The 27,205-nt window shown below is 35.8% G+C and overlaps 1 protein-coding gene across 5 annotated transcripts in view; it reads left to right on the forward strand.

The window, feature by feature from the left end:
• FSD1L (fibronectin type III and SPRY domain containing 1 like) overlaps window positions 1-27,205 on the forward strand; it is a 78,489-nt gene that overhangs the window by 35,446 nt on the left and 15,838 nt on the right. For 2 of the 5 annotated variants that reach the window (XM_060609129.3, XM_060609133.3), the window contains exons 5-13: window positions 1,324-1,346; window positions 5,855-5,976; window positions 7,966-8,175; window positions 10,152-10,250; window positions 15,838-15,967; window positions 16,590-16,622; window positions 19,694-19,794; window positions 20,246-20,497; window positions 23,776-23,864. In XM_060609129.3, coding sequence (XP_060465112.2) covers window positions 1,324-1,346; window positions 5,855-5,976; window positions 7,966-8,175; window positions 10,152-10,250; window positions 15,838-15,967; window positions 16,590-16,622; window positions 19,694-19,794; window positions 20,246-20,497; window positions 23,776-23,864 — 1,059 coding nt within the window. The remainder of the gene's footprint in view (window positions 1-1,323; window positions 1,347-5,854; window positions 5,977-7,965; window positions 8,176-10,151; window positions 10,251-15,837; window positions 15,968-16,589; window positions 16,623-19,693; window positions 19,795-20,245; window positions 20,498-23,775; window positions 23,865-27,205) is intronic. The other 3 variants (XM_060609130.3, XM_060609131.3, XM_060609132.3) reach the window with 3 other exon arrangements.

Here is a 27,205-nt window from a genome sequence, read left to right on the forward strand (position 1 = left end):
ACGCAGGGCTCAAATCCATGATCTATGAGCTCATGACATGAGCCCAAGTTGGACGTTTAACTGAATAAGCCACCCAAGCACCCCAGGACTAAAATTTCTTGATAAAGGGGAGAGAATGATTAGTATACAAGTCTCACAGTTGATTCTGGTAGTGCTGGTAATGTGTCATATGCTGATGTCCTAAATGTCAGTTCTGGTTTTTTGTGTAGAAAGATATTCAGACCAGAATATTTTGGATGGGTATAAAAATGACCAATACCAAATAAGAACAGTATTAGAACTGAAGAGGAGAGGCAGCAGAAGCATTGCTATATACATCAAATTAGTGTTCAACTAAATTGAATAACTATTAGTATTACCATGTGCCAGGCGTTTTGCAAGGCCTAGGATTAGAGTGTAGAACAAAACAGCTATAGTTTACATTGGATGTATTATTGCTAATTATGGTGGTCAGTGTGGGGGAAAAAAAACTTTCGTTAAATATATTACATTCTATGTAAATGTGAAGGGGACAGCAGTTTTTGTGTGTATGTTTCATTGTTTTTCTGTATACTCTATAGCACCAAGTGATAGCTCTTTCTTTCCTAAACTTGTGTTAGCATTCTCAAAAAAAACCTTAAAAAACCCAAACATATCTCATGCAGAGTAGGTTTAAGTTAGCAGCTTCTGTATCATCTCAGGGAAAGACCCTATTGCTACAAGTATTTCTCTGGTTTCTCCTTGTCTGAATTTTTGTCATTACAACTTTACTCTTTTGGATAAAGGATTGTAGAACTGCAGCCCAGTTTTATATGTTAGCAGGCAAGCTCTCAAAATACAAAGTCTTTGCCCAGGGAAGGCATATAGAGAAAACTTGGAACAACCATGATGAAATGGTGAAAGATCACTGAAGAAAAATTGGAGAACAGATTTGACATGTATAAGAAAACCATTAGATTGCATAGAAATGTGTGCCCCATGAAGGAGATTGATTGTTCTAGTTGAAGAGTGTCAGACTGAATGCAAGTGGAGGTGTGCTTTGATAATCTTAAGGTAAGGAAAAACATTTATAGTCATCTGGAATTAGTTTGAAGTGTTAAATTTTCCTCCTTTTAAGGTGACTTATATGGGGGTCTGGATTTTTTTTTTTTTTACTATAATTCTAACATCACATTGTGCAAGCTGATATGAACTGTACAGATTTCCTGTAATACATGTTTTGATGACTGTGAAACTAATCTATTCCAGGGTTTGTATCCTAACTTTTCTTGCATGTCACTGCCATTGAAACTTGCATGAAAAACACTAACTGCCTTCTTTCTCTTCTCCCTGATTTACTTCAAGGCTGCCAGACAGATCAAGGATAGGTATGGTATACAACCTACATTTTTATATGTGTCAATATTGAAGTCAGAAATGAAATTCAAGAACAGTTTCTTACTAGACTTTCATTGGTTAAAATAAAAATACCTAATATCCAAGTATAAAAAAAGAAAATGTCTTCTGCATATCTTCTGGAATAAATAATATATCAGCAAGATTAACAAAAATTAGTTGTGGGCAATTATGTACTTCCAAAAGAATTTCATTTCTGGTATAATATAGTTAGTTTTAGTACAGTTCTTTAATTAGCTATGAATGGTTGGGAACCCATTTTGGATAATTAAAAAATACATATTTCCTGGAATGTATTTTTTTGTTCATAAATTTTATAATTATGTCTTATTTTTTGAGAAGTCATAGCATTTTTAATAGTCCTCAAGAGCTAAAGCTCTCCTACTTCACTGCTCTCCTGTTTAACACCTTTGTATTCTCATTCCATCCTGTTCCTGGTGCCATCTCTTTCTGTTTCTCATGCCACTCCTATTTAGTGTGTGGGAAGAGAAAATTAAAATGATGACTTTGTTTTAAGAGGTCTTTCTCATTGGTAGAGACAGGATTAAGAAAGGTAATGTAGTACTGGCTGTAATGAATACACCAGAGGGCTAAAAGAGCTGCTTGCAGTTTTGGATTGGGTTACCACAGAAGGGATGGTTTTGCTCTTCCTGGCTAATCACTACACATTGAATAGTGAGACTATCACTTAATATCACATAATATGAGGATTATGAAATTTGCTGAAAGGGGTAGCTCTTCAAAGCACCACTCTGAATCCTAGATTAAATTATTCTTCATCAGATAATTCACAAAATTATTCATCATGGGTTGTGTGAAAACCAGTGTGTCTATTGTTAATCTTGGCTGAAGTCTTCAATTCTGTTTTTCTGATGGCCTATTATTTGACTAGAGGCAAGAGTCACATGCCAGTCTTTAGCACTCTTAGCACAGATGTTAGTTTTTATATATTTTTGGTATATTTTATATCAGGGAGTGATTAAAGACGTGGGTCATTCTTATCAGTCCTGCTTGTGGAAGGGTGATTATGAGAATTTGAAGGTGAGAAGTATTGACTGTACAAAGGAATGGGTGCTAGATAGGTCAGTTTTTTGGATAAGGTAGAATTGGGTTGTATCTGCTGGAATTCGGTACGAGTAATCCATCTTTCAGTGTGGCTAGATCATTCTCTTTAGCCACCTACTCCACTCTCCACTCCGTCTTTCCCTGGTCTCTGATTTTCTGGATTAGAAGTCATTTCCTAGTCAGGCTTTTGGCTATCCAAAGACTTTTTATGAGAGCCCTTGCAAGATCTTCTTTTGTTCCTCTCCTAGGAATCTATATGGTTCTGTGCTTCCAAGAAACCTTTTCTTACCCCTTACCTCTTTCTCTGTCCAGATATGTTTGTCAGAATTTAATGCTCATTTTTCATGGCTGAATGCAAAGCTTTAGTGAAGCTTAACTTCTTTGCCCCTCGAAGCCTACTTCTTGGCTTGATTTCATCAGTTTCTGAGTGATATCAGCAGTCAGGGTTCCTTTTCTCTGTCAAAGCACTTTTTTTTTTTTTTTTTTTTGGTCAAAGTCTATACATTATTTATTTTGGCTACCTACAAAATTTTTCCTCACTGCCTGAGAACTTCTGGGTCTTGGGCTTAATGTTTTAAAACTTCATAATGTCCAGGTTTCTCTGATAAAGATATTAGGTGCTCTGTCAGGAAACAAGCTTCTAGAATTCCATCATTGCCATTTATGATATAAAAATAATTTAAATATATAGTCAAAATAAAACAGTTTCTACTGAGGGAAGAAGTGGCATTTTAAGGAAAAGTGTGTACCATACCTGAGCAGGGAATCAAGTATATACAATTGAAATTGAATATTTATCATTTGTTGTGATAGAGGTTATGCAGGAGAAACAGTGGGAGTGACAGTTAAAACTAGCAACTGAAATGAAAAGATAATACACATCAGATCTCTGTAACTTTACAGATCACTAGTATGTACTTCTGGGTGCTTTTAGTAATGTTGTAAGATGATTAGTTGAGGTTTGTTGTGGATTTCTGGTTCTTGAAAGAAAGGGATCTTGAAAGGGTAGGTCAAGTTAATTAGGTAGATACTGTGAGGAAATGAAAGTGCTCATGCATATGTTTTGCAGTTATTTTGTCTTTGTAAAAATAAAACTAAGGGGAAATGATCCTTGTATTCAGCTTGTATGATAGGAAGTAAATCAAGAAAATCAAGGTGAATTAAAACAGTCCTGATCACAAGGATCTTGTAGAGAATTATCTAGGATTGTAGATTGTTGGTTTGGGCTTTCAGACACAATGGTCTAAATTTATTCAGTTTAAAAGTAAAAAATTTGTTCAGTCTTTTGAAAGATTATAGCATTGTTGTACATCTGTGTTGATTTATGGAGACTGAAATCTTCATTGACTAGAAAATAAAGGTTATTCTTGTTTTTTAAGTTTTAATAGACCTTTCTAATGTACTTTTGGGGGACATTCTTTTTCTTTGAGGACATAGTGATTAAAATCAAGTTTTGTAGATAAAGTTTCAGATTTAAATTCCCTAAAATACTTTCGGATATTTTTTTTTGAACAGTTCTCAAAAAGCGTTTAAATAGGTTTAGAAGCATCCAAGTAGGTTCAAACCCATTTATTGATTCAGTAGTCATTTACTAAGTACCTATCTGAATATAGCTCTTTCAGAAGTCTTCAAATCACAAGATACTTGGGGCAGTAAAGAACAAACTAAGTGGGGCACCTGGGTGGCTCAGTCGATTAAGCATCCAATTCTTGATTTTGGCTCATGTCATGATCTCACAGTCACGAGATTGAGCCCCTCTCAGGCTCTTTGCTGGGCATGGATCCCACTTCAGATTCTCTCTCTCTCCCTCTGCCCTTCCCACTCACATGCACACTCTCTACAAAAATAAATAAATAAAAGAACAAAGTAAGACTGAGCCTTTGTTTCTAACTTTTTATTGATATCACCTGAAATTTAAGTATTGAGAACCAATAACTTAAAGTAATGTGTGTGAAATATTCAGCATTGTGCTTGGTATTCAGTGAGTTCCCTTTCCCATAAATTGTATTTCACTATAGCACATTCTTCTTGGTCAATAGATCAGCTGTCATTGTTATTAATAAAATAACTACTTTCCTAGTTAAAAAAATTTTTTTTAACGTTTATTTATTTTTGAGACAGAGAGAGACAGAGCATGAATGGGGGGAGGGTCAGAGAGAGAGGGAGACACAGAATCCGAAGCAGGCTCCAGGTTCTGAGCTGTCAGCACAGAGCCCGACGCGGGGCTTGAACTCATGGACTGCGAGATCACGACCTGAGCCGAAGTCGGCCGCTTAACCAACTGAGCCACCCAGGCGCCCTATTTTCCTAGTTTTAAAATGAAGTAAACTAACTGAATACAGCATCCGTTTGACATTTTTTATCCCAAAATAACTGAAGATAGCAAGTTTGATACTTCCCATACCACGTATCTCTGGGTAGATTTGGCAGATTTGAATGACTAGGCCTAGTATTCCCTTTGTTCCTCAGCTCTATTTACTTCTCTCAAATTGTGTGCTAGCAGGACATCATCCGTGAATAGTACTTTTGTATCATTCTTTGACCAAAGATGATAAGGGGTGTTACTTTGTTATACTTGTGGAAACTTATTGTAATATAAGAAATTGAAATTTGAGATAAAATGGCAAATTAATAGAATATAAGAATTTCTTTTAATCTCCAGTTTTAATTGACAGAACAGTTCCCCCATACTTTGTGTAAAATGAGGTCTGGTATGGCTTCTTTCTTTTTTTGTTTTGTTTTTAATACCATATTCATCTAATAAATGTGTATTGGACTGTTATTTCCATGGCATATGGTTTTACAAGGCTGTTTCTCCTTATATCCTTCCGTTTAGCTGATTTTGATGCATCACAGCAACACCTACTAACATGGTTTTCAAAATTGTGATTTCACTTCTCTCCTTTCTCATCCGTCGCCCATCTTTAGCAGCTGCCAGGTGCACAATATTTGGTCAGTGTACTTTTACTCTTATTTGAGGATACATGGAGTAGTTGTGACTACTAAAGAGAGCATGCAGTTCATTATTTGGCACGTGAGAAGGGGTGAGGTTGGCATCAGGAAGTCAGTGAGATTGAGCGTACAGAGGCTCGGATCCCTGTTGAGTCTGCTAATGATGATTTTATATGGGATATTTTCTCTTGAGATATTTTTATTTGTGTACAATTTTATAAAACTGGCTGGAGGAAAGTTGCTTTAAGTTATATTTGAATGTCTAAAATTAAAAACATTTTACAATTTTTTATTTAGTTAATTTTCGAAAGACTCTGAGAACAAATTTATTTTTAGCTTTGTTACCTTTGTTATAGTTTCTGATATTACTAAAGTGAAATAACGTCTGTCTTTTCATTTATAAATTAAATATGGTATACTCCCCATTCTTTTATTTTTAAAAGTATATTTTTGTTTACCATAGAGTAACAATGGCTTCAGCCTTTCGCCTTTCTTTGAAACCAAAGGTCAGTGACAACATGACTCATTTAATGGTGGATTTTTCTCAGGAAAGACAGATGCTGCAAACTTTGAAGTTTTTGCCAGGTAAGTGTGTGTGTGTGTGTGTGTGTGTCTATATATATATATATATATATATATATATATATATATATATATACGATGTAAGGTGGTTTTTTTGGTAATGAACTTTGAAATGTATATATTAAAGAAGTGTAATGTGGAAATTTTTTTCTTCAATCAGCGAAGGAATAATTAAATTTCCTAGTCTTTACTTTTAGAGAATTACTTCCCTGGTAGTAAAAATTCTGTTTTAAGAATCCGTCAAAGGGATATTTTTTATTGCTAGTTTGGCAGAGAGAAGCAATAATACCATGATAGTTAACAGTGAGTTTTAGGGCTAGACTTAGATTTGAATCCTGGCTGCCATTTTACTTGCTGTGAACCTTGAACAAATTATTTAACTTTGCTTCATTTTTTTCATCTATAAAATGTGATGGTATTCTTCTAGGGTTTGTGTAAGGATTAAATGAATTGAAATCTCTAAATCTCTTGAAAGGAGTACCTGGCACATAGTAAACACTCAGTGCATATTAGCTGTTGTAATTACCAGTATAGTTGTGGTTATTGGCTCAGATGGCATTTTATTTCCAGTAATAACATGTTAACATTGGTTTATTAGATTATTAGTATGAGGATATTTCAGTAGCCAAAACCATTTGAAATTGAGTCTCAAATTATTTTCCACATATGTGAGAGAGCCAACTAGGGACCTTTTGGCTAGTATTCTCTTTTTAGCTTACATCAAGTGATGGTGTTAGGCTGGTAGCTAAAACAGTTTGGACATGGTGGATTGAAGGAGCAAGTGCTTTTTTACTTACTTACAGGTGCTTTTTACTTACAGGTTCTAGTTAGAACTGACCTTTAGTTTTTGGAGGTTAGCTGAAAAGACAGATTAGTAGTCATGACACTATAATGGAACTAATAAAGGTAGCATAAGTGAAGTACAGTAAAACCTTGGATTGTGAGTAGCTTGTTCTGCTAGTGTTCTGCAAATGAGCAATGATTTCTAATAAATTTTAACTCGATAAATGAGTGATGTCTTGCAATACGAATAGTACGTGACCCCAAATGTCACATGATCACAACTGAGCCAATAATTCTTGAAATTCGCCTTGATCTACGGGTGCTATAGATTACAAGCATGTTCCTGGAACAAATTATGCTCACAAGCCAAGGTTTTACTGTATTAACTTGTGTGGGCCACGTCAGAAGTTCTAAGTAAGTTTATACAAGGAAAAGATGAGAGAAGGAGCCATAGATGTAGAAGAAGAAATGATACTTCAGGATACTACAGGATATCTACCTGTAAATTGGCCTTTCAGAATTACTGTTGTCATTCATACTACTTTTTTTAATTAAAAAAATTTTTTTTAGTTTTTATTTTTGAGAGAGAGAGAGACAGAGCGTGAGTTGGGGAGGGTCAGAGAGAGAGAGAGGGAGACACAGAATCCGAAGCAGGCTCCAGGCTCTGAGCTGTCAGCACAGAGCCCGATGAGGGGCTCAGACCCATGAACCATGAAATCGTGACCTGAGCTGAAGTCAGATGCGTAACTGACTGAGCCACCCAGGTGCCCCTACAATTCTTTTATAAACAAGATTTTAAAAATACATAGAAAATATCTTAAATTATTATAATCATTGGATTCAAAGCAAGTTATTCTATTTTGTCAGTAGTGATTTCATCTATATTCTATAGCTGTTTGAAGTAACAGATTAAAAAATATGTGTTGAGAAGTAACAAGTCATTGTTGGTTCTTTATCCTTAGCATGTTCGAATTGCTTTTTGCCAAATAAGATTTTAATAAATCTTGAATACGTCTGTGAAAGAACTTTGAAACAAATTTTTAAATGGAACTTGGAAAAATAGTTACTTTGCATTTATAGGGTATCCTTTCTCGTAGCCTGATTCAATGGAACCATTCAAAAGCAACTTGAAGAAAGCAGTTTGAATGACAAACGTGAATATTGGATTAGTACTAATAAATGAGAAATGAGCCTGTTTTTTTCTTTCAGTTCCTAAAGCTCCAGAGATAGATCCAGTAGAGTGTTTGGTGGCTGACAATTCTGTAACAGTGGCTTGGAGAATGCCAGAAGAAGATAATAAAATTGATCATTTTATACTGGAATATCGGAAAACTAATTTTGACGGACTTCCACGTGTAAAGGATGAGCGATGCTGGGAGATAATTGATAATATTAAGGGTACTGAATATACACTATCAGGTAAAATGACTGCATTTTATGAATTTCTTTCTCAGAAAGTAAATGTAATTGTGAAGAATATTTTGAGTTACTTTAGATATTTTTTTTAAGTTTTATTTCTCTTTTTCAAAGAGAGAGCAAGAGAGCACGCATGAGCTCATGGGAGGGGTGGAGAGGGAATCCCAAGCAGGCCTGTGCCGTTAGCATGGAGTCTGATGCGATGCTCAAACCCACAAACCCGAGCTGGAATCAAGAGTCGGAGGCTTAACCAACTGAGCTACCCAGGCTCCCGTTGAGTTACTTTAGAAGATGAAATTAAGTTTCTTTAGCCAGGTTTTTTCTATATTTGTTATAGAAGTGAATTTCTCTTATAATATCAGGAAAACTTTCATTTTGACTACTTCCTGATATTTTCAATTTGTTAAAACAATGTATGTAAAACAAACATGAAGGAGTGTTTTGGAAACAATATTTCAGAATAACATCAATTTTAACCTTGTTTTTTTTTTTTCTTTTGTTTTTTATTTTTTTAAATGTTTTTATTTATTTTTGAGACAGAGACAGAGCATGAGCAGGGGGCGGGCAGAGACAGAGGGAGACACAGAATCCAAAGCAGGCTCCAGGCTCCGAACTGTCAGCACAGAGCCCGACGCGGGGCTCAAACTCACAGACTGTGAGATCATGACCTGAGCCGAAGTCAGACACTCAACCGACTGAGCCACCCAGGCGCCCCAACCTTGGTTTTTTAACAATAAAAAAGCTGTCAGCTTTTTAGGTATACGTACTACCCCTGCATTTCAGTGGTTCTATAAATACTGTTGCTTTTACCTTTTTATGATTATCTTCACAGTAATACTTACAGAACTATGACTTGGTATTAGAAATTTGTGTGTTAGCCTTTTTTTTCAAAAGGTGTCTCTATGTATAGGGGACTTTGGCCATTTTAAGTAGCCATATATTTCCGGAGTTGTTCAACACTTGTTATGCATGAGCAGTAACATTACCATTGTTGAGCACTTACCACTTGTCAGCTGTGCTGAAGTGTATTACATAATACGTCTCATTTAATCAGTATAGTACATCTCATTTAATCTTTATAATTATGAGGTTGGTTTTATCATTTTTATTTTACAGATACAAAAACTCGTTCTGTCAAGTTGTTGATGGTCGCTTAGCTAGTAATTTTTGGACTGAAGTTTTAAAGATTTTATTATTTTCCTAAAGTAATCTCTGCACCCAGTGTGGGACTCGAAGTTATAACTCCGAGAACCAGAGTCTCATGCTCCACTGATTGAGCCAGCCAGGCACCCCACGGACTAAGATTTTAATCTAGACGTGACTAACTTCAGAGTTTTACTGTTAATCCCTATGCTTTACTTTCTCTTTAAATTCATTTTTCACATAAAAATACAGTGTTTCATAAATACTAAAATTCTTTAGGGTGTCTTCTTTCCAGAAATTGAGTATGTTACTTTAAATTGTAGGGGCGCCTGGGTGGCTCGGTCGGTTAAGTGTCCGACTTCAGCTCAGGTCATGATCTCATGGTTCATGAGTTCGAGCTCCATGTCTGGCTCTGTGCTGACAGCTCAGAGCCTGGAGCCTGCTTCTGATTCTTTGTCTCCGTCTCTCTTTGCCCCTCCCCCGCTTATGCTCGGTCTCTCTCAAAAATAAATAAAACATTAAAAAAATTTTTTTTAAATATGTCATTTCTCCTTGAATGAGACATTACTTTTAACTTGAGAATACCTTTTTATCACTAGGTTAAAAAAAAAAAAAAACATTGATTAAACTGTATTAATTATATTTATTTTGAAGAAAGTAAGAAATCATGATTCCTCTTATTTTTGGCATTACCACTGTTTTAACATAAATTTATACTCTTGTGGAGTAAAGAAAGAGTTCTCAAGAGGGAATATGTCTGTTTGAAGGTTCATGCTCCTACTTTGGGAGTAGATCCCTTTAATTTTCATATCTGAAAACCATTTTCATTTTTTCAGGCTTAAAGTTTGATTCAAAGTATATGAATTTCAGAGTTCGAGCTTGTAACAAAGCTGTAGCTGGAGAGTATTCTGATCCAGTGACTCTAGAGACCAAAGGTAAGATTGTAGATATTTATACAGCATAAAACAAAACTTAACATCTGAAGTTATTCAAGACTGGGACAGGAAGCATTTCATGTATGGTAGCATTTCTTCCCTATGGTGTGTGCATGCACATACATACTTGGAATTCTCAGTAGTAGGAATTTTAAGATGGGGAAATTAGGACTATACTATTGGTTTTCATTAGTTCTTTTATGATGGTATTCAAATAGGTAAAATAGACTGAGGTGATGACATTGGATCCTGTGGTGTGGGTGCTTTACAAATTGCAGTCTAGTATGAATACATAGGCATCAGTGAGATTTGCCCACAGATTTCTCAGGGAATGGATTATGGCTCAATAATGGGGAAGTACCATTTCAGTTTAGTTCACGTACTCTCTGTTTTCTTAAACCTTATTGTAGAAATTAACATTTGTATATTTTATTAATGTTTACAAAGCACTCTCACACTTTTCCATTTGATCATTAAAACCATCTTGAGGGATCAGTAGTTTAAATATTACTGATACCCATTTTGCAGATGAAGAAAGTTTACATATGTTAAATGACTTGCCCACAATCCCTAGAACTAACTTGAAAAGGTGTAAAGAATCTGTTTCCAAATTTTGTGCCAACCCTTACTGTGGGTCTGGAACCAATTCAGATTTAGTTAAAACTCTCTAGAATAACATATTTCAACATGGAACATTTTTGAGGTATTTACCATTTGGAAGGCCATAATGATAGAGATCTTGTCATTTGTGAGATGGTAATTGACTGGATTTACCGCAAGAATCAGATTCTACACACTGTTGAAGTACTTCGGCCTTTAGGGGTTCCATTGACCTTCAGTTCACATAGCATTTGAATAGGTTTGTGTGCCAGAGTTTGATATGATTTGGAAGTGATATAAAAATATTATATCAGAATATGTGCACCTGGGTGGCTTGGTTGGTTAAGTGCTGACTTCGGCTTAGGTCATGATCTCGCGGTTCGTGAGTTCAAGCACCGCATCGGGCTCTGTGCTGACATCTCACAGCTTGGAGCCTGCTTCAGATTCTGTGTCTCCCTCTCTCTCTGCTCCTTCCTCACTCGTGCTTTTTCTCTGTCTTTCAAAAGTAAATGAACATTTAAAAAAATTTGTTTAAAAATACTATATCAGAATAAAGCAAAATGTGAAGCCTGTAAATTATTGACAAGACAAATTCAAAAGAAAATGTTTGCATCATAATGGTAAAAAAACTAAATTGAGTAACTTTTTTGGATTAGCTAATGTTTTTATTGGAGAACTATAGATAACTTAGCCAAGAAATGGTTACTTTGAATTACTTGTTAGTAAACTGATACATGACTGTGATTTCTTGAGAGATTTTAACCATTTCAAGGTATAGTTATAGATAATCTTTACATAACTTGAACTGTTTTGAGCCCTGTCAGGTAAAACTGCATTGTTACTATTATTCTCCCTCAGAAGTATTGTATCTTTTTATTTCTTTTGTTTCTTCTCCTTTACCCTTTATATTTAGTCACCAAACTTGGACCTGTACATTTCTATGCAAATTCTACAGATTCAGGAGAATGAATAGCTGGCTTTAAGTTTCCTTGGAGCTGGGCTGCCTGGTTCTGTTGGCAGAGTCTGGATCTTAGTAGTCAAATTCTTGGTCTTGGTGTTTGTAGAGTTGCTTTTAGTCTTTTCAAGAGTTCTCACTGGGTAAACCCCCTGGGGTGGGGATAGACTGAAACTCAACCCTGAGGCCCACTAAACATTTAATTCTGACCTTCAGGGAGACCCAGAATAAAATTTGTCTCTTAAATAGCTATAGACCACAGCTTCTCTAAGGGTTATTCCATACCACTGGACTGGTAACTAATGAGGGCAAGAGCTCCAGAGGAAAAGTGTAGATGTTAAAAAAATGACATGTTGAACAATTGCTTGCTAGTTTTTTTGGCTTGGTGTAGTGCTTTTTGACCAACCACTGAAATACAGGTATGGAGCAGAGAATTGGAAGAAAAGGGAGAGAGCTGGAAGTTAAATAGTTGAAGCCTACCAGAATTTGATATCCTGTCTTTTAATGGTGCTTGATGTGGGAAATAGTGAACATTATTAATTTCTGTCTCCAATGTATGTAGCACTGTTCTTGTCATTGGGATTGTCACATATGATGAATAATTGAAGTTCTAATTAACAGAATTTTTCTGTGGTTTATCCCTTCCTTTTATGGTAAATGATATGATACTAATCACAAATTACTCTCTAGTTTCAAATGATAGTGGCTATGGTATAATTTTAGAGTACCAAGAAAGCAGCTACCAATACAAATACATGAAACATAATGGTACTTTGATATTTTGGTACTTTGTTTTCACAGACTTTTAAAGATATGGAAACTAATTCCTAGTTCTATTACAGAGATGATATGAGAGGCAGGACTGATGTTTGAGACCTCACTTTTGAGGACTGATGTGTTTTTTTCTTTTAAACAACACAGTATCCCTGTTAGCTTAGAGAGGCTCCATGACTTCATTGAGGTCACAGAAAGGGGATAGTGTCCAAAAAAAAGGGGGGGCAAGGAGATAGATTAAAGATTATACCCCTGGGATGGAAGCCCATGCCTTTCTGTCTGCATGCTGTGGTATTTAGTAAGTCTAGTCTCAGGTAGCTTGGAGGGGACACCTTTTCTTGCCACTCATGACCCCATCCTTCTTCATCACATTAAACATTAGGGAACAGTCTTAGGATTTTTTTCTTACCTTTTTTTTTTTTTTTTTCAAACAGCCTTAGGATTGTAACAAGTGGCTGAGAATTGATAGCACCTTAGAGTTATAATTTACTTTTTCTTTCTGTCCAGAGTAGGTACCCTCACATGTATTACCTAATAGCTAATATAGAAGTTAATTAACCCTGTTTTTTAAATTTATTTATTTATTTTTAATTTTTTTTTAATGTTTATTTATTTTTGAGAGACACAGAGACAGAATGCGAATGGGTTAGGGGCAGAGAGAGAGGGAGACACAGAATCGGAATCTGAGCTGTCAGCACATAGCCTGACATGGGGCTTGAACTCAGGAGCTGTGAGATCATGACCTGAGCCGAAGTTGGATGCTCAACCAACTGAGCTACCCAGGCGCCTTAACCCTGTTTTTTTAATTTTTTTTTTTTTTTTTTTTTTTTTTTTTTAGTATTCTCTACACCCAACATGGGGTTCAAACTCATGACCCCAAGATTGAGTCTCATGCTCTTCTCACTGAACCAGCCAGGTGCCCCAACCTTTTTTTTTTTTTTTTTTTTTTTTTAGTTTATTTATTTATTTTGAGAGAGTGCATGAGCACACGTAGGGGAGGGGCAGAGAGAGAGAGAGAGAGAGAGAGAATTCCAAGCAGGCTCGGCACTTTCAGCGTGGAGCCCAATGTGGGGCTCAAACTCATGAACCATGAGATCATGATCTGAGCTGAAATCAGGAGTCAGACGCTTAACTGACTGAGGCACCCAGACGCCACAGCCCAACCCTGTTTTCTTAAGGCATTTCATTCTTGGTAGTATAGGATCTCAAGTTTGCTTAATCCTAACTTTTTAGTAACCTACCTATAAGGTAATTATTAAGTGCCTATTTAGTAACCTGCTTATTAAGGAGTTTTGTTTACATTTTTACTGAAAGACTGTATTTTTTTTCTGTAAGTTCATTTTTGTTTACATGCAAATTTTAAAAAGCTAGTAACTTATATAGTATATTTATTAGAAGCAGTATGGTCAATAGATTTGTATTTACAATGTTATTTTATAATTAAAGACAATGAACAATGGGTCAGATGCATAGTTGAAATTAAAGTGTACTTTACAGAACAGTGAAGGAAAAAATTTTTAATCTACTAGGTAAACATTAGGCTTTTTATATGAATATTTTACTGTTTGATGATGCATACTTCATAGAAACATTTTTGAAGCTTTGGCTAAATCAAGTAATATCCTTAAGTGAAATGGGGTTGTAAAGGAAGTACCACTTCAATGAGTAATTACCAGAAATTTGAACTTTTGAAGGAAAGTAGAACTAAGAGAAACAGATTAGTTGGTAACTATGTAGTATATGATACCTTGCTTAAGGCAGAGATTCTAGGAATTGTATTTTAGAATATGAGGAGTCTGCATTACTCAGCTTAATCAATATATTTTAATGATTTACCTTCAATTTCCAAAGAGAGAAGATAATACCTTGTTACACTGATTTCCTAAAGTAGGAATTCTGAGTAAGTTTTCTGAGTAGGATAGATAGTTCCCCAAATACCAAATAATTTAAAAAACATAGTTTTGTTTCATTTTTTTAAATTATTTTTAAAATCTGAGTACAGTTGGCACAATGTTACATTAGTTTTAGGGGTACAACATAGTGATTCAACTTCTCTGTAGTTCCCCCAAATGTAGCTACTATCTGTCACCATATAATGCTATTCCAGTCCCAGTTACTATATTCCTTATGCTGTGCCTTTTTCCCCCATGAATTTGTTTTTGTGTATTTTGATTTGTTTTCATTTAAGTAGTCTTTTCCCCATCTCTTTGCCATGTAAGTCACCTCTAGCTCTATCAGCTGGGTTGGTTTCCTTGTTCCTGTGCCTATTTCTGTGTGCTTTTTTTTTTTTTTTTTAATGTTTATTTTCAAGAGACAGAGAGACAGAGAGAGACAGAGTGTGAATGAGGGAGGGGCAGAGAGAGAGGGAGACACAGAATCTGAAGCAGGCTCCAGGCTCTGAGCTGTTAGCACAGAGCCCAATGTGGGGCGTGAACTCACAAACCGCGAGATCATGACCTAAGCTGAAGTTGGACGCTTAACTGACTGAGCCACTGAGGCACCCTCTCTGTGCTTTTTAATTCAAAACTACTGAGAGTTTAACTATGAAACTATTAAGTATTAGAGCATCAGAGAAAATGTGTATGTGCCAGGCTGTGTAATTTTTTATACCACATCACTTTTTCTTCATCCTCAATTCCACCGGCTCCTCTTCCTATTTAGTTATAACAGTTAACTGAGGGGCACCTGGGTGGCTCAGTCGGTTAAGCGGCCGGCTTCGGCCCAGGTCATGATCTCGCGGTCCGTGAGTTCGAGCCCCGCGTCGGGCTCTGTGCTGACAGCTCAGAGCCTGGAGCCTGTTTCAGATTCTGTGTCTCCCTCTCTCTGACCCTCCCCCATTCATGCTTTGTCTCTCTCTCTCTGTCTCAAAAATAAATAAAAAAACGCTAAAAAAAAAAAAATTATAACAGTCAACTGATAATCAACTAATATTCTAATAGCAGAAAGTTGAGATTATTATGTGCTGATGGAGATTCCAGCAGAAGGAATAGCAGAAACATGAGAGGCCATGCAAGTACATTGTATTTGGTTGGAGCTACAGGATATGTAGAGAACAATAATGGGAAATAAAATAGGAGTTAGTAAGTTACAGCCTTATCTTTGGGGATTTTAAATGCCGGCTAGCATTAGGAGTTTGAACTTTATTCTCTTATCTGTGGTATTGAATAAACTAAGTAGGAAAATAATGTGATGATAGTTGTGCTTCAGAATGTGGAGATGTTCTATATTTTTTAAAAATTGAAATCTTATTTTGGATAGCACTAAACTTCAATTTGGATAGCTCATCATCCCATTTGAACCTGAGAGTTGAAGATACCTGCGTAGAGTGGGATCCTACAGGAGGAAAAGGTCAAGAAAGTAAAATGAAAGGAAAAGAGAATAAGGGCAGGTAAGCTAGTTTATTAAATGTTAATCTGGACACATACTTGTACATTGATTCTTATTTGACAATAACTTATGATGAAATTCTTATTCTATATATCAGTATAATTTGTGATCTGTTAGTAACATTGAAGTGAAGAATATAATACTGTTTATGAGTACTTGAATTTGTTATAACATTTTTCATCACTCTTTTCCCTGATCTTCTTTTTACACATTTTATTTCAGTATTCCATTTCCTTAAAGTTGTATCTACGTAACTTGAACTGCTTAAGAGAGAAGTTCCTGAATTTTAGACTTATAGATCTCCTGTCTTACCTGAAGGTCTGCGTGAAATGACAACTTTTAGCAATACAACCCCATTGTCTTGCCCCTGATTAGCAACCTTATGAACCAAAGAGGAAGGCTTTGGACCTTTTGTTGTCAGTGTCTTACTTAGACAGTCTCAAAGTATGCCTTTTTTAACAGAGGAAAATTTTGCTCAAACTGGAATAAAGTAATAATCACCGTGAGTTACAACAGTGAATCAAAAAAAATTTCCCAGCAGGCTTTTGATCTAATTTAATTATAAGCTGTTACATTTAAGTTGTAAAGCATTCTCTTAACAGTTGCCTATTTTTATCTAACAGTGTCCATGTTACTTCACTGAAGAAACATACAAGGTGATGATCTATGTGTGTCTGGTTCTAGGACTTAGTATATCTAGCTTGGCTGAATAACTTTAATTTTTCTTTTAACCAATAAGCAGAAGCCATTGCATCAGCCTTCGTAGGCTAAAATATTGCTCTGTGTAGACTGTCTGTATTGGTAGCTTATGTTTTGAATTTACAGCACTGTAGTACGCTGCATACTATTTGGATTATATTGTATATGGTAACAAAACAATGAGCCCTGCTTTTGAAGTCTTTCTTGAGTTTTTTTCCCTCATCTGATTTTTTTCTGCATTTACTTATACCTGGCATCTTTCTTGTGCTATAGTCAGTATATCTAACATTACAGCTTTGCTTTTATTTGTATTTGACATGAGAGAGGTTTGACGTGTTCTATATTGTATAATAATTATACAGTTTCAAAAGCATTTAAGAAATAAAGTTACTCAAGTTAAGACAGTGCCCAGAAAGATGAATCGGTTCAAATTGCATGGTTAATAATGTGCTGATTTGAAGATACCACATATCTTTACCAGAAACCAGAATGTGTTACTTTTTCAAAATTACCTTCTTTTATTTTTTCTAGCTTATTTGCTCATTATTAGTGAAAGTGACTTCAGAGTTAGAATATTATAAATTGTAAAATGTTGCTGAATTTAATCGAGTGTATGAAGTTTTATTTGGTTCCTTGGAGATTTTTAGAGTGTTTGTATTTAGCAGTTCAGCTCATATTACTTCTCTTTCTCCTCTCCTTTTTTTTCTCCTCTCCTTTAAAGGGTATTTTATGTATGGAGTACTTCTGGAATGATATGCACATTTATTCTTTCCATTAATATTTATTCACTGTAGATGTTAGCTGGATGTGGTAGAGTTTATAGGAATAAACACTCTTCTTGTCTTTAAGAAATTTGCCCTAACTTACATGTCTGAGATATATATCTCTATATAAGTAACAATACAAGGTAGAGATTATGGGTAATGGTAAGTGTGACAAAAGGAGTTGAAGAAAGATAGCCTGAGCTGCCAGATGTTAAAGTGGTCAGTTAGACAGTGCCAGGTATTAAAGTGGTTCACTAACTTTCTACCTGATTTCTAACTTTCTACTTGATTGAAAGTAACAATCAAGCCTTTATTCACTTACTATGATAGTTTAAGCAAGAGGCCACAAAGGAAAGAGTGCTAGCTCTCCTCAGTGTTCCGTTTTTCCCAGCAGAATAGCACGGGTGAGGGTCAGGTAAATCAAAGCAGATTGCAGACGGTGGTTATCTGGAGGATCATCTCACTGCCAAGAGAGCCCCAAACAGAATGCTCTTCCTGTTGTTTTATGGACCTGTGGCCAAGAAGGAGGGAGAAGAGGCAAGGTTAGAAGTGGAAAACTATTGAGATTGAATGGAGAGAAGTATCTTCAGACCACATCAACTCACACCGCCTCTTTAAGGAGGTCTACTCAGAAGCAGCTGAAAAAGTCTTAGCTGAAGACCCCCTCTCCCATAAGGGGGTCTCTGAATAGAGGTGCCTAAGCTAGGAATGCAGATATGCATAGGATCTCTGGGTTGGGGTGGGGGAGGATTACATCTTCCTTAAGAAAGTGTGGTGAACTAACTATATACCAAGTCTGGTATGGGAAAGGCAGCCCTCTCAGGCCTGTCACTAAAAGCCTTTTATAATCATTTATGGTTCAGCCTGAAAGATTACACATAGGATTTTGGCCTGGAGGTGGATTCCTCAGCAGAGTTATTTAGCCTGGTAAGATCTGGAAGATCTTCATTAAAGGAATGGCATTTAGGCTGGTTCTCAAGGAAATAGAAAAACACGTGCCATTTGGCCTTACATAAACTAGAGGAAAAGCACTGAAGCAGGTTGCCTGAGTTTAAGGAACACTGCTGCATTTAGCTGAATAGTGCTCTTTAGGGTGAGAAGGCTAGAAAAGCAGACTAGGACCAAATCAAGAAGTGCCTTAAATCCAAAGCAAAGTTGTTTGTAGGCAGTAAGGAAGTGCTTGAAGATTTTAAGGTAGCAGTATCAAACTTAGGTTTATGTGGTAACAGTGAATAAGATGAATTAGGTGTCAAAGAGATCATTTCAGAAGCTAGTAAAACAGTCTAGAGGGTAGGTAAACAAAGAGCCTTAATTTACACAGTAGAGCTCCAAAGGTGTCTTAAAGGGGTGAGGTGGGAGGGGATCGTGTTTGACATCAGACAGTAATAGCTGTTGTACTTGCAAAAATGGACTTTGCGTTGGAAGTCTAGAATGCTGCAATGGAAGAGTTCCCCTTATTTAACTTTTCTCTGAAATGTAAACTGCCACTCTTAATAGTTATGCCTGTTTGTCTTTTCTCCATGCTTTTCCTTTTATTTCTTTACTACTGGTAAGTTATAATTTTTTACTGTTTTTTAAATACAGGGATTCAATATAATTGAAATATTATTTTTAAACATCTTTGGGTCTTGATTTATTTTGAGTTTTTGAGATTTAGTGAAAGGCCTAGTACTGTCCCGTTTATCCTATCATATAATTCGACATAAGGGGAGATCAGGTTGAATCTTGTAGGAGAAATGCTTTATAATATTTGATATTATCCTATGCATGGATTTGGGCATTGACTATTTCTCTTTTTTACGAAGAAAAGATTCAGAACAAAAATACTTACTGGTTATGAAAAGGATAGTTTTTATCATTATAAGACTATTTCTGCCATTTTAAAATTTAAATTTAACTGCAAGAAATGTAAGCTCTATAATCCATTATCTTTTTTGAATTCTTTTTTCCCCTCAGTTCTTTTGTTTTCCTTTTTAACTTGTCTCATTTTGGCATTGTTTCTTATTTCAACTGTGTGTTCTTTGTATAAGCTTTGTTCAGTCTGCATGATGTTAGTGTTCAGCCTGCTTTGTGTTGATGACTTCTTACATTTCAGTGTTTTTAATTGACAACTCTGTTTGATAATAATTCAGATGAAATTAAATGGTGCTATTTGTGCAACGTAATTAAAACTTTTCAAAGTTGCCTTTCATGACTTGTAGTTTTAGTCTGTGAGGCATCTACAGCATAGAGTATTTGTTTCTCTTTTCTTCCTGTTTGTATAGAAGTGGCACGCCGTCCCCCAAACGGACATCCATAGGCTCCAGGCCACCAGCAGGAAGAGGCAGCAGAGATCGTTTTACTGGGGAATCATACACAGTGCTGGGTATGATAAACATAGTCTTCATCATGTCAGGTTAAAGGCATCACAGTCACACCGCTGGGCTTTCTGCCCACTTAGAGCTGGAGTGGCCTGTTTCTAATGAATATTTGCCAAGGTTTCTCCCTCCTGAAGCCTAATTACTTTTAGTGGGTTTCAAATTGTCTAATTATTTATTTGTTTAAAACTTTATTTCATTTTATATAGTGCTCTACGTGTATGCATATCTTTTGAGGAGATAGGAAGAAAAGTTCTAAAGCTTTTTATATATCAGAAAAAATAATAGTAAATATACAAGTAAAGTTATAACAGATACTCTGCTTATAGTGTCTGTGTGTTAATATGGTTATTTTCCTGAATCAGATTTTTTGTGCCATTTTGTGGGATGAGAGGTAAAAATCTATGTGACGTATAAGGAAGATCTTAGAGTCAAATTTACCTTTCTGATCTTTTGTAGGAGACACTGCTATTGAAAGTGGACAACATTATTGGGAGGTCAAGGCCCAGAAGGATTGTAAATCCTATAGTGTGGGAGTAGCATACAAGACTTTGGGGAAATTTGACCAATTAGGAAAGACAAACACTAGTTGGTGTATCCATGTCAACAACTGGCTGCAAAACACATTTGCAGCAAAGCATAATAATAAAGTCAAAGCCTTGGATGTTACTGTTCCTGAGAGGATAGGTGTATTTTGTGATTTTGATGGGGGTAAGTTTACTGATTTTCTCATAAGTCGTTTTGTCATAGTTGCTTACATTTCAGTACTTTTCATTGGTAATCATCTACACAGAATTTTTTAATATTGTGGTAAGGGTGTTTTGACCTACTAGGATTTGATCACAAACATAACTTCAGCTCTGGAATTGACTGGGAGGGTGCGTGATGTTTGCCTGAAGCCTTACAAAAGCACTCGTGTATAATATGCTTAATAGGTCTGAAAGAATGATTTTGTTAATTTTAGTGTTAAGCATTAAAAATTTTCTGTCCATTTTTATTCCTTCCTGACCTGATTTTATTACCTGTAAAGAGTGGTGGAGTCAGATTTTTCAAGTTGGAGTGGACTTAGAAATTACCCAAATCTACACAGTGTAAAATCCTTACTACAGTTATCTCTGCAGGTAGTTGTCACTCCTGTGCTTGAAGAACTTTTTAATGTGAAGTTTATTGTTGTAGAAGGTAGCTTACTTCATTGTTGGAGAGCACTTGGTAATGCAGAGTTTTTCTTAAATTGACTTGTTTTGTTTCCTGATACCTTTTGAGACTGCTATCCTTAAATTTTGTCATCTGAAGAAACACAGAATTATGTTCCCTAATTCACATTTACATGATAATCCTTATTTGCTTAAAACCTAACATTGCTTCTTGTGCTGGTTTTCCAGACTATACATTTTCTGTATCACTGGCTGTTCCTCTTACAGTTTAATTTTTCCAAAATTAAAGTATGTGGTTGTACACTATGTCAACATTATTTCTTAAAGAAGCGTTCTCAAAGTAGAACGTGAAACTGAGGACCATCATAGGACATGTGATTTGGCAGCACAGTTTCTAGTACTATGACTTATTATCATTGTTGGTGTATATTGAGCTTGTAGCCACCCAGTCCACTAGATCTTTTTTCATGGAGTTCTATTAAACTGTCTTTTTTTTTTTTTTTCATATATTAGGCAGTTTAGGGTTGTTTTTGTTGTTTAAACTCAAGAATATTACATTTGTCCTTAAGTTTCTTTTGTTGTTGTTGTTTCAAATTTTTATTTAAATAGTAGTTAACATGTAGTGTACTGTTGGTTTTGGGAGTAGAATTTAGTGATACCTAGTGCTCATCCCAGCAAGTGCCCTCCTGAATGTCCATCACCCATTTAGCCCTTCTCCCGCCCACCTCCCTCCGTCAACCCTAAATGTGTTCTCTATAGTTAAGAGTCTCTAATGGTTTCATCTTAATAGATTTGACCAAGCTTTTTGAACACTTCTGTTAAAATCATCTAAAAAGTAACTTGATATTTATCTTTTGCAAAATTTGCTTGAACTTTTTGAATTAGGTATTTGATAAGTATCTTCTCTACTGTCATCAAAATATTTATAAAAATTTTAAAGATGACCCTATTGAACTAGGGAACAAAAGTAATTCCCTAGGTACTTCTCTTTAAATTGACACTGTAAACAGATAAAACTCTATTTTACCATTTTAAGTAACATGTTTCCAGATAATTTACTGAGCCTTCAACCTAGTTACTCAAAAGGGAAAAGTTAATTTTGGCTTGATTGAATTTTAGTGACAACACGTTAGTCTTGCTGCATTCTTTTTACTTACTCACTTTGACTCAGATAAATAATTTCCTCAGGATACATGTTAAATTTATTGGCACACATTTTTTTTTTCTTTTTCAACTCTCAAGGTAGCTTTTGCTTACCTTCCGTTTTCTCGTGCTTTGTGCGGTTCCTCAAAGGTGGTAGTGAGAAGTGTGTTGTTTAGCCTAGAGCATAGGGTAGGAAGGAGTTGTAATGTAAGATGGGATCAGATTCCGAGAGCCTTGAAAAATAATAATAGGCTCCTCTTTTTGTTATTTGAGGGAAGGGGATTTCTCTGCATTTTAGGAAACTGTAGTCATATGATAATCTAGTTTTAGAAATATTGGACAGTAAGTGGCTAAATGTGGAAGAGATTGCAAACATATTGTTAAGACTCTTCAGGAGTCAGTCTTTAAGCAGTGTGGCAGGGCCATGTTTATCTTGTTAAGTATTGTATCCTTATTCCTGGCAAGGGCTTTTTACATTGTAAGCCCTTAATAAGTATTTGTTGAGCGATTATTAGTAACAAGGGCCTGAGCAGTGGGGAATCAAGAGGAATGGATTTGATGGTATGAAAGTAGAATTCATAGGACTCAATAACTAAATGTGGATTGGAAAGTGAACAAACAAGAGTTGAAGATGACTGAGATTCCAGCCACTGTGGTCAAGAGGATGGCGTGTCATCAGCAGCATGGGGAACATAGTCCTGGGTCAAGATGAGATGCCAGCAGGACAATCATGTGGCATAGCTGGCTAATATTGAGAAAATTTCAGGGCTAGAACTCAGAAAAGATGTAGAGCTGGAGCTACATACTAGATACACCATCACAGAGTGGCTACTGAAGATTGCATAGAACAATTAAATGTTACTGCTGTGTTGTTTACTAACTTTGTGACCATTCATAGGTTGCTTAATGTTTTGAGGTAATGTATATAAAGAGCCCAGTGCTTTAATGGTAGACATAAATGCTAGTTTCTCTTCTCTGTTTGGTGGCAGCTGAGTCATTAAGGAAACATTGTAGAGAGAAAAGAGAGCCTGGGCAAACATCTACATTCAGAATAGGAGAAAAGGAGATAGAAGATATCGTCAGAGTTAGATACAAACCAAGAGAAGTCATGGGACAAGAATTTCAAGAAGTGATAACAGATGTAAGGAGGCCATCAAGTTGTACAGTTAGGTGGTCAAAAAACAATCATTTTAGTTGCATGATAACATTGAAAGACAGACCAGGATGGTATTTTTAAAATTAGCAAAACTGAAGCAGTGATAACTATGATTTCAGAGACTAAAATGAGTATTGTTTAAAGTATTTAGAAGACAAGGTTTAATAGAGTAAGCCTTAAATGGTGATGGGAGTTGGGTAGAGAGGCTAGGTATAGTAAAAATGAAGAAATAGCCTTGGTTTTTACTGAGTTAAGGAAGCCATTTGTTAAATAATGATAAAATAGTCTATAGTTGAATTAGATTATGGAAGCACTATAGAGATCTTGAAAATCAGGAAAGAAAACTAGATTTGGGCCTTTTCTTAAGCATGTATACTACTGATTTTCAAGTGGGAATTTCTAAGTCCAGTCCTTATAGTTTGTAACCAAAAAGAGTCCCAAATATGTACTCAGTTATTACTTTACCCATGATGATATGTTAGATTTAATTAAATGTGTGTAATAAATTAGTTCCCCCCCTTTTTTTTTTCTTTTAGGTCAACTTTCTTTCTATGATGCAAGCTCAAAACAGTTGTTGTATTCCTTTAAGACAAAATTTACTCAGCCAGTACTACCTGGTTTCATGGTTAGTACCAAATTTATATTTTATTTGGTTTGACAAATTTATTGAGAACAATCTATTCTATATATTTGGGGAAGCCGAATATCTTATTTTTCCTTCATATTCTTTCCTCTTTCCCTAATCTACCTCTTCCAAATCTGTGATTGTGGGTATATTTTTGGTGTGTTTTATTGAAGTAAATATTATTACATGAAAGTATGCAAACCATAAGAATGCAGTTTGATGAATCTTCATATACTGCACACATTTTTGTAATCGGTATCTAGATCAAGAAGTGGAACCTTAATGGGGCGCCTGGGTGGCTCAGTCAGTTAAGTGTCCAACTTTGGCTCAGGTCACGATCTCACAGCTTGTGAGTTCGAGCCCCGTGTTGAGCTCTGTGCTGATGGCTCAGAGCCTGGAGCCTGCTTCAGATTCTGTGTCACCTTCTCTCTCGGCCCCTCACGCTGCTCATGCTGTCTCTCTCTGTTAAAAAAAAAATAAACATTTAAAAAAAAGGAAAAGAAGTAGAACATTAACAGAGCCTCCTGTGCTTTCTTGTGCCCATTTCTAGCCTCTACTGGCCTGCCTGCAAAGTGGTTACCATCTTGAGTTTTAATACCATAAATTAATTTTGCCTCCTTTTCACCTTTGTATACAATATCTTTTTGGTTTAGCATTATGTTTGTGAGATTTATCCATGTTATTCTATGTGGTGGTAGTTTACTCATCTCATATAGTTTTACTTTATATTTGTATGTATAGTTTTCCATTATATGACTATTTCATCATTTATATATCCATTCTAATTTAGTTGGATTCTTGTGTGGTTTCTCCTTGGGGACATTTACAGATGGAATAGTTATGAATATTCTTGTTCATGCCTTTTGGTAAATGTATGTTTCTGTTGGGTATATAACTAAGATTGGAGTTGCTAGATAGTATAATGTGTGTGTAATCAACTCTAGCAGGGTTTTTCAAAGTTGGTGGTTATACTAATTTATTGCTAGCAATATATCTTTATCAACACTTGGTAGTATCTTTTTTAAGTTTTAGTTCTTCTAATGGGTAAGATATATTGAATTGTGGTTTTTCATTTGCACTACCTTGATGACTAGTGCTGTCGAACACTTTTTTTAATCTTTATTATTTAGATACACTCTTTTGTGAAATGGTTGCTCAAGTCTTTTGCCTGTATTTCTATTAAGTCCTCTTCCTATGTCTTATTGATCAATTTGGAGTTCTTTAAATAACCTGAGTATTTTTTTTTTTTATTATATGAAATTTATTGTCAAATTAGTTTCCATACAACACCCAGTGGTCATCCCAAAAGATGCCCTCTTCAATGCCCATCACCTACCCTCCTCTCCCTCCCACCCCCCATCAACCCTCAGTTTGTTCTCAGTTTTTAAGAGTCTCTTATGCTTTGGCTCTCTCTCCCACTCTAACCTCTTTTTTTTCCTTTTTTTTCCTTCCCTTCCCCCATGGATTTCTGTTAAGTTTCTAGCCTGAGTCTTTTGCCAGATATATGTATTGCAAATTTCTTTTCCACTCTGGCTTTCCTTTTCCCTCTCTTGGTATCTTTTCATGAAAAAGGTTGTTAATTTTAATTTTGCTCTATTTAATCAATTTAAAAATGTATGGTTAGCACTTTTTTCTTTAAGAAATCTTTTTGCACCACCAAGGTCATGAAAATATTCTTGTTTTCTTCTAAAAGCTTTTCCTTGTACCTTTAGATACAGACTGCATTTACAATGCAAGTACAATGTAGAATTGCTATGTTTGGTATGAGGTTGGGGTCAACTTAAATGTAAGGAATTCCTAAATTCCTTATGGCTATCTACTTATTCCATGACCATTTATTGAGAAGACCATCTTTTTTTCTGTTGTAGTGGAGTGTCATCTTTGTAAAATATTAGATTAACAGTCTATGTGTGGTAGGCAGAATATATGTGTCTGTACACACATAGATGATACCAGGACTACTCAATTTCAGGTTGATTTATTTTATTTTTTTACTTTTACTTAAATCCCACTTAACATAACAAACAATAATGGTTTCAGGAGTAGAATTTAATGATCCAACACTTATATGTAACACCCAGTGCTCTCCTTGATGCCCATCACCCATTTAGTCCATCCCCCCACCCAACACCCCTCCAGCAACCCTCAGTTTGTTCTTTGTAGTTAAGAGTCTCTTATGGTTTACCTCCCACTCTCTTTTTCATCTTATTTTTCTGTCCCTTCCCCTATGTTCATCTGGTTTATTTCTTAATTCCACATATGAGTGATGAAATACTGTATTTGTCTTTCTCTGACTTATTTTGCTTAGCATAATACATTCTAGTTCAATCCATGTTGTTGCAAATGGCAAATTTCATTTTTGATCGTCAAGTAATATATCATTGTATATGTAAATACCACATCTTTTTTTTTTTAATATATGAATTTATTGTCAAATTGGTTTCCATACAACACCCAGTGCTCATCCCAAAAGATGCCTTCTTCAATGCCCATCACTTACCCCCCCCCCCCCCCAACCTCAGTTTGTTCTCAGTTTTTAAGAGTCTCTTATGCTTTGGCTCTCTCCCACTCTAACCTCTTTTTTTTTTTCTCCTTCCCCTCCCCCATGGGTTTCTGTTAAATTTCTCAGGATCCACATAAGAGTGAAAACATATGGTATCTGTCTTTCTCTGTATGGCTTATTTCACTTAGCATCACACTCTCCAATTCCATCCACGTTGCTACAAAGGGCCATATTTCATTCTTTCTCATTGCCACATAGTACTCCATTGTGTATATAAACCACATCTTCTTTATCCATTAGTCAGTTGATGGACATTTGGGCTCTTTCCATAATTTGGCTATTGTCAATAGTGCTGCTATAAACATTGGGGAGCATGTGCCCCTTTGAATCATCATTTTTGTATCCTTTGGGTAAATAACCTAGTAGTGCAATTGCTGTGTCATAGGGTGGTTCTATTTTTAATTTTTTGAGGAACCTCCATACTGTTTTCCAGAGTGTGGCTGCACCAATTTGCATTCCCACCAGCAGTGCAAAAGTGTTCCACCTTTCTCTGCATCCTCACCAACATTGTGTTGTTTCTCGAATTGCTAATGTTAGCCATTCTGACAGGTGTGAGGTCATATCTCATTGTGGTTTTGATTTGTATTTCCCTCATGATGAGTAATGTTGAGCATTTTTTCATGTGTTGGTTGGCCACTGGGTGTCTTCTTTGGAGAAGTGTCTATTCATGTCTTTGTCCATTTCTTCAGTGGATTATTTGTTTTTTGGGTGTTGAGTTTGATAAGTTTTTTGGAGATTTTGGATACTAACCCTTTATATAATATGTCATTTGCAAATA

The sequence above is a fragment of the Panthera onca genome, chromosome D4, assembly GCF_046562875.1.
Source record: "Panthera onca isolate mPanOnc1 chromosome D4, mPanOnc1 haplotype 2, whole genome shotgun sequence".
NCBI lineage: Eukaryota > Metazoa > Chordata > Mammalia > Carnivora > Felidae > Panthera > Panthera onca.